At 38.9% G+C, this 15659-nt stretch overlaps 1 protein-coding gene across 7 annotated transcripts in view; it reads right to left on the bottom strand.

Annotated features, from left to right (window-relative positions):
* Window positions 1-15659, bottom strand: part of NCOA7 (nuclear receptor coactivator 7) — a 154789-nt gene that overhangs the window by 84305 nt on the left and 54825 nt on the right. For 5 of the 7 annotated variants that reach the window (XR_005217974.1, XM_037843822.1, XM_037843824.1 and 2 more), the window contains exon 3: window positions 85-308. Coding sequence is in view for 5 of the 7 variants with exons in the window: in XM_037843822.1 (XP_037699750.1) it covers window positions 85-308 (224 nt within the window). In the remaining 2 variants the exon portion in view is untranslated. Of the gene's footprint in view, window positions 1-84; window positions 309-677; window positions 850-6745; window positions 7252-15659 lie in introns of those variants that run through there. The other 2 variants (XM_037843827.1, XM_037843823.1) reach the window with 2 other exon arrangements.

Consider the following 15659-nt stretch of genomic DNA (forward strand, 5'->3'; position numbering starts at 1 on the left):
TTGTTATGATCACTATAAATTTAAGTCTTTAAAAATTATTACAGACTTTTTTGATGAAAATGCAGTACTGCCACCAATACTCACCAATAGTATAGTATCTCTTTAATTCTGTACGCCTGATCTCTTTTAACTGATTATTTTTTCTCTTTTTTTTCTCATCAGTAATATAATCCTCCTTGTCCACAGTAATGTTGCACTTGTCTTGTTCTAGAATGACTGTATTAGCGTCTTCTTTTCCAGTATGAATTCTTGTGGCTGAAGCTGAGGCTGTCTCTGCATTTTGTTTAGCTTGTTTTTTCTTTTTCAATCTAGGAATGAAAAAAAAATCGAAAAAATGATTTGCTAGTAGGAATTACATTAATTTCATTCTGTGAGGCTTTGAGAAATTGTTTAAGAAAATAACTTCCTTATATTGTTATAAATTACATTTTCTCGCTATTTTTTTCTTTTCTAATCACTTAAAAGTTCTTATGTTGAGATGTGGACTTTCCTCAATTTTATATCATCAATAATACTTCTTAGAAAATTACTGAGAAATACTCAAGTTCTGAGGAAAATTCAGATTCTTCTCTAGGCTATAAAATACTCATTGTTTTCTACTGAAATATACTGCTACCCTCCTATAATCCCATTTTTGATGTGTTATAGTTTTAAAAAGTTCTGATTTTCAGTGATACCTTTTGAAGTGATGGGCAAGCATATCCGTGAAAACAAATCCCTTATAATTGGCTCATGCTCCTGAGTATTAAGTTCTGGCCAGGTGTGAACTGGCTTAGGTCTGAGTGATTCTTTTTCTTTCTACTCAAGACAGTAGTCTGAAGAAATAGCTGTGTTTCCTGGGAGAGAAAACTGCATAATGACAATACACAATTATCATTATGATTTCTAATATAATAGCTTACTGATACATTACTTAACACATTTGACACTTTCAATCCTGTACTAAGGCAAAAAAAAGATGTATAAGAGATGAAGTTTATCATAAAAAATTGAAATCCAACAACTCACAGTGTTTTCTGATTGGTGTGTCACTCTGTCATAAACTGATGTGTGACTCTGTAATTATTACTCCTTCTTGAGAATTTTTTACTTTAATAGAATGTAAACCCCTTGAGAACAGGGCCTTGGTCTCCACCATCCAGGGCCCTCTGTCACAGCAGGTATGTGGTAAACAGTTATTTTAACTAGGATCTTGTTCATCACCTTCTATCCAGGCACAGTCAGCATTCTCTTAATCATTTCTATTTCCTTTGCCCTCTTGAGCGTCTGTACAATTTGATGTTGGGCAATAGATAAGAAAATGGTTTGAGAGAAAAATGAGATAATCAATAATTCAGGGGTTAAGATTTGATTTTACTCTGCTTTTCTCCAGGGAGTTTCAATTCAGCAGTCTGGAGAGGCCCCTCACTGACACTTTGCTCTGTAAGACAGCTTTGATCTCAGCCTACGGACCTAATTCTTTGAGCCTCAGTTTGCTCATATTTTAAAAGGTGATACTCATCCTTCCTTAGCTATCTAGCAGGGTCTTTTACTAGGATTGATTCAGACAATGAACACCAACACATAAAACAAAACAAACAGAAATAATAAAATATTCCCTAATATAATCATATGATGGCATGAGATGTAAACATGGTAAGAAACAGAACACATTCAGCTTTGGGGATAAAAGCCCCATATTCTAATAAGATATTTCAAGACTGTTATTCACTGACCATTAAGCTGTCAAGTTCTTAGATTTTCCTTGGCTAATAAATGAGCAAATATATGGCCTAGGAGACAGGACAGCTGGAAAAAGCCACAGTAGAATGTACTCCCATTTCTTAGCTTAGCAATTTCTTGGTTTGCTCGATAAGATAACAAAACCACAAATCAAACAAAGTTGGAGTCTCATGTAAAGGAACCACATTCAGTAAACATGTTCTATTTTCTATCCTTAGATTTTAAACTGTTTTTCTGGTAAAACAGAAGGTGGTGTTTTGCAAAGTTAAGTGAGATTATGCCCATAATGAAACAATTTCTCTTTTGATCCATATTACTAAATGAGGCTGAAAGCAATCTGCAGTATCCCAGATACCATACAGAAGTCTCCTCTTTACTTATGGAGTCTTCTCTATACGAAGAGCTGATCTCTGTATCCAAAATGCCGACTAAGGATGTGCTGATCTCATTCTAATGTGTTAGCTATCATGCTGATCAAAATACCCTTGGGATGAACCTTACTGCCCCCTTCCAAAATGATTCCTTCCAGGAGGAGAGAACAGAGGCATCAAAATTAGTTCTGCGCAGCCTAGGACATGCTGCTGCTTAACCTTCACAATTTTTCCACTTTACGTTGATTTAAATGCCCTCATTTTATTGTCCCCACAATAATTAAACTCATTGAGATCTAGAGCATGTATTTTGATGAACAACGACATCGGCTGGGGGCATCTCATTAGAAACTGATTATCACACATGGAAATAACAAAATGGGAACATTGTTTATTCATTTCCCTTCCTTTCCACACAAACCATTGCTGTCAATACATAAAAACACAGCTGTTACCTTGGAAAAAATTGCTAGAAAATGTCAATATCAATCTTGTTTAACATTAAACAAAGCACAATTGAATACCTTAATAATTCTGCAATCAGCTACGTCATTTGTTTTGACCACAGTACTAATGAAAATTTGTTTCCCTGGGGTTACCAATATGACTGGAACATTCTGATCCAGTAACTGGAAGTCAGATGGGTTTCTGGAACACCACTGTAAAAATCCTTCCTTCAAAGAAGGGAAATACATTTTTAACACCTTTTTTATTAAAAGTAAGTCTGGTGAATGTGGTATAGTTAATACTCTTCAAACATCCATTTTTAGGGCTTTTATCTTTTAGACTTCTCTTTTGTTCTTCAAGTCAATATCTATCACAGTAAGACATTCTCACAATGAGGCTTTGTTCTCACTAAATCAAAGTTAACTGAAAAAGAAAAGGTCACCCAAGAAAATGAACTCTCCTTATTTCACCTAAGCTTTTGTTAATGACCCAAAATATACACTTATTTTTATTGTGGAATAAGAAACACGTGACAAAATAATCTTAAACAGATGAATGATTGCAAATAAAACATCTTTAACAATTTTCTGTGAGTACAAGAAAAAAAATAACTTTTTTTACGCTGGATTTGTGTGTCTTTCAAATAGATGACAATTACATAAATCAAGTGTTTGTTTTTCACCCCCCTCACACTATTCTAACCAAGACTTGTGGGTTGTATCTCCTCCCAAATCTCTTTCTCTCAAATTCACATTCTTCTTGATCTCTGTTACTAATGAATTATTTTGGACTTTCATCATCTCTCTGCCTGGACGACTTGTTATATTATTGTTTTTCTTTATTTTATTGTGAAAATAATGCATGGTCATACTAGAAAAATTTGAAACTGCAGAAAAGTAAAAAGAATGGAGTTTAAGTCAAAAACAGGACTAACCCTGAGAATCAATCACTGTTTTGGGGAGACAGTGGAGAAAGTCAGAAGATAAGGGAAATTATACCTTTCAGACCTTCCCAAGAGCAGAACAAGGAGGCAGTGTCAAGGCCCAAAGGGGCTTCTGCAGCCAAAGGGCTACAAGGCACTGGGCAAGGTCTGAGACATGAGCTTTTATTGGGGGTGTACTTTCAGGGATGGAGCAGGAAGTCAGCCAGGCTGCTCTGAATGGCCATCAGTTTGGAACTCAGTGTGAAGGTTCTCTGCATTTGGGGGGGGGGGGGGGAGCTGGTAAGCCAGTTATAGGGGCTTGAGACAAAGACATTCCAACAGTATGAGAGCATAAGCCTGGGAATGGGCATAAGTCTGGGGATGGGCATAAACGAGGAATGGGGGGGGGTTTGTGGCATAGGGAAGGATTGATTGTATTCAACAGGAAAGAGGAAAGGATTAGAGGTTTTTTGCTTTGTAGATGACACCACCAGTGACAGTAGCTCAGTGAGTTCAAGAAGGAGGTAAGCTATAGATTATATTTAGCACAGGAGGCCTGATCCTACACAGAGGGTAGATTAAACCTTAACTGACCTAGATCATGCAAGCTGCTGTATGCACAGCCTTCAAGGCCCTTAGGGAAGACCCTGGGCCCAGGGCTCCCACAGACAGTGTGGCTCAAAACCAGAGTCTTATTGTACCTTTCCAGGATGGAATATCAAAGGGCTTGTTTATTCTAGAAAGTTTCAGTTTTTCATAATAAAATAGAATGTGCATTTGTACCACCCACAGGTCTCATTTTCTCCCTACTTATCTCCTAGTCCAGAGTTAGCAGATTAACTAAGAAATAAATAAGGGAAAACTGCCAAAGGAAGCGCTTTTAGTAGATGAAGCTTTTTCCCTTACAAAGGAAATGAGTTTGGTTACTGGCAGCAATCAAAGCCAGGGCCTTGAGCAAGTTCCTTTTTGCATCTCTGCCTAGGTGCCAACTTGGAGTGGAAAGCAACACAGAGAAGTCCCAAAGGATGAGAGGAGGCTTTCCTTAGCCTTAGAATGAAAGCTTCATGAGAGCAGGGATTTGTCCACGTTTTGTTAAATACTGTATTCCCAGAGACTTCCTTTCATACATCAGGCACTCAGTGAATAGTTCTTGAGTAAATGAATGAATGAACGAATGAATGGAGGGATAAGGCTATGTTCGGATTTGGTTGAGCCCCACTCTCCTAGCTGGTGCTCCCCTACAAACATGCCATTTCACAGCTTTCTCTGATTAGCAGCATGTTCCCCAAAATAAATTCCCACCTTCTTATTTAGATACATGATTTTAAAAGAAAATCTCTAGCCACATAAAATTTAAGACGTATTAAACTACAGGTTTCTTTTAACATTAAATTAATGGTTCTATATGACACTTTCCTTAATTTCCTAATTTGGAGGTCCATGTTTTACTGTAAAAAATGCCATAGTCATAAATACCTAGCACCGCATTGTCCAATATGGTACCAACCAGCCAGACACATGTGATGATTTAAATTTAGACTAATTAAAATTCAGTAAAAATAAAAAATTCAGTTCTTCAGTTTCATGAGCTAATTTCAAGAGCTCAGTAGACTCATGTGCAGTGGTTCCTGTATTGGACAACACAAATATAGAACACTTCCATCACTGCAGAAAGTTCTATAGGACAGTGCTGATTTAGAGCTACTGATTCAAACAGGTAGCTGTTACTAGTAAGCATAGGGAGGGAAGGTGAAGAACAGAAACATCTAATATTTAAAACTTATGAATATATGCATAGGGTATCTCTACCAGGGTACATAAGAAATTGGTAAAGTGAATTTCCAGCAAAGGAGAGTTGGTGGCTGGGCGGAAAGAGAGATCAGGAAAAATTAGTTTTCACTATGCTCCCTTTTGAATTTCATTCCATGTACAACATCTATTCAAAAAAAGAAACAAAAAATATTTAGTCTTTCAAGTTTTCTTCCTACTATAAGAGTAATTTAACCCCTAAATATTGTCAGATTTTAAAAATTATTTTATTTTTCAAAAGGATTATGAAAAGTTTGAAAAAGCATTCTTCTAAAAGCAACTACTACTAAGCTGGCTTTTGAAAGCACTTATCCTCACAAAAGCCCATTGAGGTAAGCAACTTTGTCTCCATTTTACAGATTAAAAAAAAGGAAGGCTAAGAAAAGTTAGGACCATTTCCCAAGGTCTCAGAGCACAGTTAGGTTGTGGAGCTGGAATTCACAGAGGACTGAGCCAACTGGCACAGGGCCCCCCGTACTAAAAGTAGTCAATGGCATACATTTATATCCTGACTTTAAAATAAAATCCACTCTATTCTGGAAATTCCATGAACTATTTGAGGGAGAAATGGCCTGGCAATCTAGAAGGCATCCACAGAAAGTACACTCACAGGAAGGAAAGGTTTGGGTTCTGATTTTGATTGTCTCTACAATCAATTCTGCGACCTGGAAACACAAGAAACTTTCCAGGACTTCCAAGTTAAACAAAAGCGAGAGGTAGACATGATTTTCAAGATCCCGTCAGGCTCAAACAGTTTATACTTGGCCGAGAAGATAAGGAAACGTGCTAAAGTTGTTTTGACATTAAAAAAAAAAATTTTAAATCCAAACTAAACCTTCCCAAGAGTCTTGTACTTCTGCATGTTTACCTCCACATCTCACATCTAATTACATTTTCTTTCCACCACAGAGCCCCCAGCACTGGAAAAGTCCAGAGGCCAAAATGGAATGCCTTTCATAGACAAACAATGTCATAAAAATTAAAAAAATAAATAAATAAAGGAAAGGAAAGGAAAGGAAAGGAAGAACAAAAAGCATTGTTCTACATTCTGGAGCTAAAAGCTCCACAATGAAAAGCAAAAACTGTCAAAATTGACAAACCATGAGCATGGTATAATCCCCCTTAATATAAAATTTCTCCTTTAAATTGCCTCTGTTGGCAAATAAAAGTATTACCATAATAAGGTATAGGTGTTATAGTTAACGGGAAATATATATATAGTATTATAGTATGAGCCCATTTTTGTGGAAAAGACAAACAAAAAATAAAATAAAACCTTCCCAAACCAACAACTTGATATATATGTTCATAAGTTTGGTGGGAAATGGCTGGTCAACTGGAAGAGACAGAGGGAAGAGAAGCAATTTTACTTGATATTTGTATACTTTTAGGTTGTCGAATCTTTTTGTACAACAAGAATATATTACTTTTTTTGTAATTATAAGGCCGGTAAGTAGAAAATCAAATTAAATACCTGCAGTATCGGTAGAATTTTGCTAACTCTCCTTCAGTGGCTTATTCTCTCCGGATTCCAGCAACTGCAGGGAATTCCTGGACCTAAGTACCACACCCTTCTTTATCGGAAGAGCCCTCTGGAGACATCTGTAGGATCTTGCTCTTGGCTGTTTGGCTGCAACCTTGACTTTGTACTGTTCTGACCTTCAGTCTGATGTTTATTCCTGGTTGCCTAATCCTGACTTTTGCCACATCCAGATGCAGAGAAGTAGGAGGAGGGGTGCCAGGGAAGGGGGGGGTGGCTGTGATGTAATAAGCTCAGCCTTTGGACCAGAAACATTTGCAATTGATTTGTTCCCTCCTAGGTGCATATCCACGGGCAAGTTACTAAATCTAAGTCTCATGTTCTTCCTCTGTCTGTGAAAGAGAGATATATGGCCTCAGCTGGGTGTTTGTGATGATTAAACAGCACCGTTCACGGCTGGCTTTTACTATTACACATGACCTGTGCCTGGTTCACAGTAAGAGCTTAATGACTCAAAGTTACTACACTGTTGTGCTGCTGCTGCTGCTATTACTGGATGTTATGGTTTGAGTCATGCCCCCAACAAAGACCCCCAGTCCTCTGGATGGAACTCATTTGTTAACAGGATCTTTGAAGATCCTATTAAAATAAGACCAAACTGAATCAGGGTGGGCCTTAAGCCAATATGACTGGACTCCTTGTAAACAAAGGAAATGTGGACACAGCAGGAAGGTGTAAGGAGGAGACAAAAGGAGACAGATGGCCAGACAGAGGCAGAGTAAATTATAGAACCCCTAAGCCAGTTCCAAAGGCTATGGCTGCAGAGGAAGCATGATCTGCCAATACCTTGATTTTGGACTTCTAGCCTCCACAACTGTGAGATAATAGATTCCTGTTGATAAAGCCAACCAGAGTCTGTGATATGTGTTATAGCAGTCGGGATTTAGAAGCCAAGGAAATGAGATAACATATAAAGCAGTATAACAGAACAAAGGGGGCTGAAAATATTCCAGATATTACTATAATTATGTATTCACAATATTTTTCTCATTATTCACATTATTTTCATAATATTTTACTGTACATAAATATTTTTTCACATTATCTTAAATATTTTCACATTATTTTACTGTACATAAGTATTAGTTTTAACTCTTATGAATTTACAGTAAAAAGTTATTATTTTAGTACAAACCACTTTTGTATTCCATTTCTTTTTGTGATTTCACAAATAGAGTCAGTTTTCAGTTTCCACTACACACTTCTGATTTTTATATATGCTGAACAGAATTAAACTCAAAGCCAGAGGGGGGATATGTATTAAAAAAAAAAAAAAAAACTTGATGAAAAATTTCTTAAAACTATGATCAAATGAGAACACTTACTTCAGGAGTAATCACTGGAAAAATCTGTAGATGTACATGATTCTAACACTGTCCCTTGAACCAGGCATTCTTTTTTTCACTTTATCTAAATATGATTATGTGATTTTTCCCCTAAAGAATTCATCACTTAAAATGGAAATAATCTGTTTCCAAGAAACCAGTATAGTTAGAAAAAGAGATCCTTTGGCTCTGAGTTCACTAACTAATGATATAGCCCCCAAAAGGTGAATAAACAAACGCACATACATACCCACCAGAATTTCCCTTGCCTCAAGAAACAACCACATTCCAGTAAAAGAAAAATAAACAGAATGCCAATTGGGCAAACTACAAAAATCCAATTTCCCCTTACTAGGATTTCCTTGTGCTATTAAAACACTGGTGGGGTCAGCAGATCTTAGGGGACCCCCATAATCAAAGTGCAGTTTCCAGGAATGGCAACAAACAAATCCTCACACACTCAGGGGAGCCTCAGGGTTGGCTCCTAAGGGATGTTTCAGAGACCCTTACATGCAAATCTCAGTACCAGGATTACAATGGCACTGCATAAACTGGAAGAATGTTTGCCTTGTATTTATGAAACAAGACAGGCTTTTGTTGCACATATGGGTCATCCTGTCTGGAGCCTGGTTCCCGTTTCTAAAAGTCAAGATTCTGAGTCATAGCCTGACAAGTCACACAGAAATCGAGAACATGGAGAAAGGTGATATATACGTCAGCTATAAACCAAAGAAGGGAACCAGAAAAGGGAACCTGTTCTAGGTAATAACAGAATTGTGTTGAGCTAAGGGTAATCAACAAAGTCCTGTAAATTTGGGATTTAAATATTAGGAATTTTACTGCTTATTCACCAAGAATAAGCTGGTAACCCTAGAACACAGAAGTAAACTGAAATCTGCAAACAGAATTAAGTGATAAAGTATATGGAAGATTGCCCCTCTTTTCTTTGCAATGGTATTATTTACATGGCTTCTTTAACTTTAGAGTTAAACCAACTGGCTGTATGACTTTCCTACTGCTGCTATAACAAGTTGCCTCTTACTTGTGTCTTAAAACAATACATACTTTTTCTCTTACAGTTCTGGAGGTCAGAAGTCTGAAATCCATTTCACTGGGCCAAAATCAAGGTGTTGGCAGAACCATGCTCCCTCGGGAGGCTCTGGGGGTGAATCTCTTTCCTTGGCTCTCCCAGCTTCCAGAGCTGTATTCCTTCACTGGGGGTCCTTCCTCCATCTTCAAAGCCAGCAGTACAGAATCTTGCTTCAGCATCTTCTTCTCTGTGATCAATCTCCCTCTGCCTTCCCCTCTTGAGGATGTTGTGATGGCATTCAGGGCCCATGGAGCTAATTCACAGTAATAAACCCATCCTGAGATCCTTAACTTAACCACACCCACAAGACCTCTTTGTAGACATAACACTCACAGGTTCCACGAATTAGGACCTTGATATCTTTGGGGGCCATTATTCAGCCTACCACATGGGCTAAATTAGCTTTCTTGTTATAAATAATTATCAACTGCTCATCAATTATCAACTGTGGCATCTCGTGGCTTCCCATGCCCAAATCATAACTCTACCCCCACTCGCACACCACCAAAGCACTGTCTGTGCTATTCGCTGGCAGTAAACACATATTTCTAAAGAAAAACCAAAAAGCTTAGTTGGAATGAGAACATTACAGACATAAGCTTTCCTTTCTTGTTGGATGATTCCAAAACATTGAGGCTTGGAGGTGGGGATATTGGAAGGGAAATTTAAACAGTGAGGATTTCAAAAGGGGTGAACCTTATTTTCATATCTGATGACTTCAATCAGCACTGACATCAGTTATTTACAGTCTATAAAGAAGTCTTCCAAAAATGTTTCTCTTTACTAGAGTTCCTTAGCCTGCCCAGAAACTTCTTTTTTGTGAGTTAATTAAAAAAAAATTTTTTTTAACTCAAAATGAATCATATGCTCTGAATCCACAATAACTTTTACAGAAAATAGGTTCAGGAGATAGCAACATATTTCAGTGTCACAGTTCTTCTGGAGAAAGAGAAACGTTTTGGTCTCTTGAAGCTGTTTCAGAAAAACAGGAAACTAATTCAAACACAGGTACTACAAAAAATTTCAAGTAGAAGTACAATGATGCCAGGGATTTTGTTCCTGTATTTTAATCTAACTCCCTCTTGACTATTTAAACTGTAGAAACAAGGAAGAAAATAGAGCCTTAAAAAATACAATACTGAAAATAATTAATGCTTTCCTGAAAGCCTAGTAAGTGAAACCAAGTTTATGATCAGTAGAAATGGCCTCCTGATAGAAAACAATTGAGTGGCAAAAAATGAGAATATGTTCTAACTCAATCTCTCTCCCTACTCTCAACTTTCAAAACAGCTTCTAATCATTTTTAACTGCTCTTGAACAATTTTATACATACACATATACTAACCCTTTTAAAGTATGATTTCAATGTCATAAACTAGAAGTGGCCTCCTAACAACTTGTCCTGTCATTATAGGCACTTTCAGAAAGAGTAATCTAACACCTGGTATAGAATTTTAAAAACTATTTTGGCAGAAGCCCTCAATTTAGTTGGTTTATATCCAGTTTGCCCATTCAATTTCCTGGGGGTATTTTTTCCAACTGATATGTACTGGCAGTTCCCTTGAGAAGTGGCATTGCTCAGGGACAGGATTCACTGGGTGGGAGACTGGTAATACTTCGGAAATTCTTGCTATCTGAAATTCGTGTAGAACTCTGAGGTTTAGATAAATCGTTTACGTGCAGTCGTAAACCAAAACTCAATTTTTAAAGAATAATCCTGGCCATGCTTTCATACGTTTCTGGGGACTCCCTCCAGTGTGATGACCATCCATTCCCGTGAGTCATGGCCAGGCTCTTCAAAAAGCCCCATCAGCTCCTACCCAACCACAAAGAACAGGGACCAGTCTTTGCCAGCGAGCCAATCTCGAGCACAGCAGAGGAGAGGGAAGTGAGATTTCTATAGACTTGGAACAAAGACATGATGCCGTGGGGATCAGACGTGGATACTGGATGCCTGCTAGCAGGTTGTGCTTGACCCACAAAGCACTTTTTAAAAATCCAAAAGATCGGATGATGAGCATTTAAAATGGAGACATTTCACACAAAAATCTGGCTTTCAGGCTCATCTTGAAGAATCAGAAGACCTAACAGCACTGCTCTAAGGCCCCACGTGGGAAAATAGGATGGCGCTCAGTTGCAGCAGCTTCACCCCTCTAAGAGGGCTTGTGCACTCCAGACACCAGGCTGTTCCTTCCCTCTGGTGCCCCAACACCTGACACTGGTAGTTACTACTCGTCCCCCACTCCATGACAGTGGCCCTTTGGCCCTTAAGCTTTTATTTGCAACTTTTACTCCCAACAGCACAGCATTTCATCCTTGAGTCAGTCAATTCAGACCATCAGAAAGCTGCAGTCTTGGCCCATAGCATGCTCGTCCACTGCAGGATGCTTTTACTGAGTCATACATTGGCATGCTGCCCTGTCTTTCCATCCACAGATGCTGCAGGAAACAGGTTCTGTTTTATGGATGTTGTTAAAGATACCAGCTCCACATTTTTCAGTGTCCTCATGTGCGGTCCTATATAATTTCAGAGCTACAGGCCAGGAAGGACTTTCTCACCCAAGGATTGAGCGTGCTCTCTTCAAAGACAGAGAAAACTCCGGAAAGGAGTCCCTTTTTAACACTGACCATGAAGTAATCTGAGTTAACCACAAGGCAAATAACATGCATTTTAGTGTCCTGTCTCATGTCAATTTATGTGTTCCCTGGAGTAGACTTAATTTTTTAAATTATTATTTTGTAGTTTTTTTATGAGGGCAACAAAGAGAAAATACATTAACATATGAGAGTATGTTAAAATACATTAACATAATTTCAGCCTCATCCCTTGTGACGCTTACGGGAAAGTCTGTGTTTGTTGCTCAGCTTTTCTCCCTTGCCATGGTTTTGGACCTATAAACACAGGCATGAGAAATGAGTTAGGAGAAGAGAGAAACAGAGGAGAGGAAAATAGAAGAAAATAGGCCTAAAGGGGGAAAGTGGGGAGATGAGGAGCTACACTGACTGGATTTGGGGAGAGCTTCTATGGAAGTTTCAAGAGCAAGGAGAGAGAGCTGGGGAGGCAGCAGACAGCCATGTAGAAGATGGCAAATCAGAGAGAAGGAGAAAGGATTTTTAAAAACCTTTATTATGTATAATGCATTTATTCTTCACTTGGCTGTTTTCTGGAATTGAAGCAATTATTTTCTATTATTTCCTCTGTTATACTCATTTGTTTAAATGTGACTTCATGCTGGGACTGGACCAAAACAAGGCTGGTTATATATTGCTTAACAATCAATAAATTATGTTATCTATGTCAAATTTTACAAATTGACATAGGAAATTAATTACAAATTATCTATGTCAAATTTTACAAATTGCTATAATCCTTCAATTTGACCACATCACATAGACTAAAAGGGACAAATATCTGAAGTAAGTTGTTACAAAGAGAGAAATTAAATTCTACCCAATACAAATCTACTAATTTAAACAATATGTAAGATGTTTTGGGGGGACAACAATCCTGGGATCTAGCAATTCCTTCACCATTCAAACACCCGCCCATTTCCCCCAAATAAAGGCAACTAGCATTTCCTGTCATTAAGGCCTCCTCATACCTAATGTGTCACTTGGCACATCCAAGTGAAACAAAATTCATTAAATGCCATTAACTGAGTAATCAAACCACCTTCTCCAGTATCAGTCTTTATCAAGAAACTCTCATTTTGGTTTCATATACAAAAAGTGAAAGTATATACAAATAAACATTTTCTTTTTGAACTTTCAATAGTTGTTGATAAAAGGCAAGATGACTTCTCATGGATCTGCATTTGCTTGTCTTGTTTTAAGTATTTTAATTTCAGAAATTCCTTTTAATTTTAATACACTTTGTAAAGCTTTTAAATGTTTATAAAATTGGAATAATAGCCATCAAGATTTCCTGTGGATTTCCATGTTTCGTTATTAAGCCATAAGAAAACTCAGCTGGACTTTATTTTGGCTGAAATTAAAGGAGGCTTCTGAAGAAAACCAAAATGGAATGAAAACAGTATTTCACAAGGACCTGTGGGAACTACTGGCAAAGCCACTCACACTAACTGCTGTTATACAAGGGAGATCCTGAATTGGCAGCATTTATCAAGTCAAGCCTGAGCATGAAGCCAAAAGAATGAAAGGAAAGGCTTAGATGCAGAGAAACTGAGCCCCAAATCCAGGAATTCTGGAAGTCAGAACTAATCCGGGACTTTTAACTTACATGAGCCAATAATTTCTCCAACTCCTTTTAATCTCCTAAACTAGTCTAATCTGTTTTCTGCTACATGCCCCCCAAAATGGAGGGAAAGAAGGTCCTCACTGTTTTGGAAATCGGCATAAGAAGTAAGGTTATTCCACGTGAATGACTCTAAAATGTGGACTGGCTGAACTGGGGTTGGATGGTGGCTGGAAATTAGCACTCCTTGTCATCTTTGGACTCAAATCATGTGCCTTCCAAGGCTGCAATATTAGGGGGCTTATGAGAATTTTTAGGATTCTGGAATAAGTTGTCTACTTATTTTAGCACTCAGTAAGGTCTTACAAGGGACAAGCTTGAGGTACAATTGGTCTGCTGAAAGCAGAGAAAAATGAAAACACAACTCTGCTAAGAGAAACCCTTTTGGTCTACTGCATGCAACTGCTGAATCTGGTGACTTGGAGTCTCACAAAGGTGGAAAAGCCAAATCATTTGCCCCGAACTAAACTGGGTGTGAAGAAAGTAGGGAACTTTGTAGTACAGAGATGAGGATCTGTGAGAGGCTGACCTTGCCCAGGTCCCTCCCAAATACCTCCATGTATTCCCACTGGCAGATGCATGGACCATGGCCCCACTGACTGATACAGCTGGAATCCCATCCAGTGCTAAGGAGCAAACACACAGTGCCTCCCCAAATCCAGCCCTTTTACTGCCCTGAGGCAGAAGCCCAGGAGCACCCACTTGTGAAAGGCTGAGAATCCCAGGCCAGGTTCCATCTAGACCTAAAGACCAGCGTTTGGTCAAATATATGGGCTCTAGGAACTAGCCCATGGTGTTTGGACAATAAATATTGAATAAAAGGCTGTTAAGTTGTTTAGTGGAATTGTATTGCCAGAGAAAACCCAGATTTATCAAACAAAAGGACTGCAAATGTTCGTTTCTGTATTAGTTAGGGATCTCTAGGGAAACAGAATCAACAAGAGATATCTACAAATATAAGATTTTATAAAAGCATCTCGCACAACTGTGGGTATGCACGAGTCCAAATTCCGTAGGGCAGGCAGCAAACTGGCAACTCCAATGAAGGTGTTTGATGAACTCCTCAGGCAGCAAACTGGCAACTCAGATGAAGGTGTTCAATGAACTCCTCAGGAAATGCTTCACTGGATAGCTGAAGAAGAAGTGAAGGTCCTCTCTCTCTCTTCCTTAAAAGTCTTCAACTGATTGGATGAAATACAGCTGATTGAATTCTCTCCTTGTGGAAGACACACCCTTCACTGACATAATCAGTCACAGCTGCAGTCAACTGACTGATGATTTAATAAACCAGCCTTTTGGTTTACTAACCAGCCACCAATGTCCTTGCAGTAATGGTTAGGCCAGTGCTTGCTTGACCAGACACCTAGATACCATCACCTGGCCAAGCTGACACATGAGCCTAACCATCACAATTTCCAAGAGCTATCCTTGGATCCCAAGCAGAAAATGGGCTGCAGGAGAAGTCCAGCTCCCAGGGAGCTCCTCAATATTCTCAGGATAATGGGAAAAAGTGAGCCATGCAGAGCCACCCCCAAGCAAAACTGGTGGCCGCCATGAGGCTGAGGAGGGAGAGGGATCACTCTCAGCTGCCAGAACAGGAGAACCTGCTTCTTCTGTTAAGCAAAACCTACTAACTGCCTCAGGCCACCGGCCACCGGGTGCTGCTCCCCAGGCTCCCTCTTCCCACACAAGCCTTTGTGCTTCAGTCCAATCAGTCTGATTCCCAGAACTACTGAGTAAGCTACCAGAAAACACTCCTGCTCTTTCCTACCCAGGGAGACATGAGGCGGGAGCTGCAGCAGACTTTGTCTCCACACAAGAAGAGTCTAGAACCACCCTGGGAGCTCACTGCAGGGTCTGAGAATGAAGGGGAACAGCCGAGCAATGTGGTGTGTGAACCCTGAATCCAACCATTCTTATTGCCATGCCGATCTTGGGTCCTTCTGGATAAGGTGCTCTACCTAATTCATGACCTTTTCATACTTCAGAGAATTTGAGTTTTCTTCGTTGGCATCCAAAGGAGCATTAACTGTTAAAGAGAACAACTACTATCTATAAATAAAGGAATGGCAGCAATAAAGTTCTTTGTTACACTGCATGCCAAAACTTGCCTCTGAAGTTTCTACCCACCAGTTTGGTTTCTCCTCCCTGGTAACACAGAGAACTGACCCTTCTGCT

Source organism: Choloepus didactylus, chromosome 7 (assembly GCF_015220235.1).
Source record: "Choloepus didactylus isolate mChoDid1 chromosome 7, mChoDid1.pri, whole genome shotgun sequence".
Taxonomy (NCBI): Eukaryota; Metazoa; Chordata; class Mammalia; order Pilosa; family Megalonychidae; genus Choloepus; species Choloepus didactylus.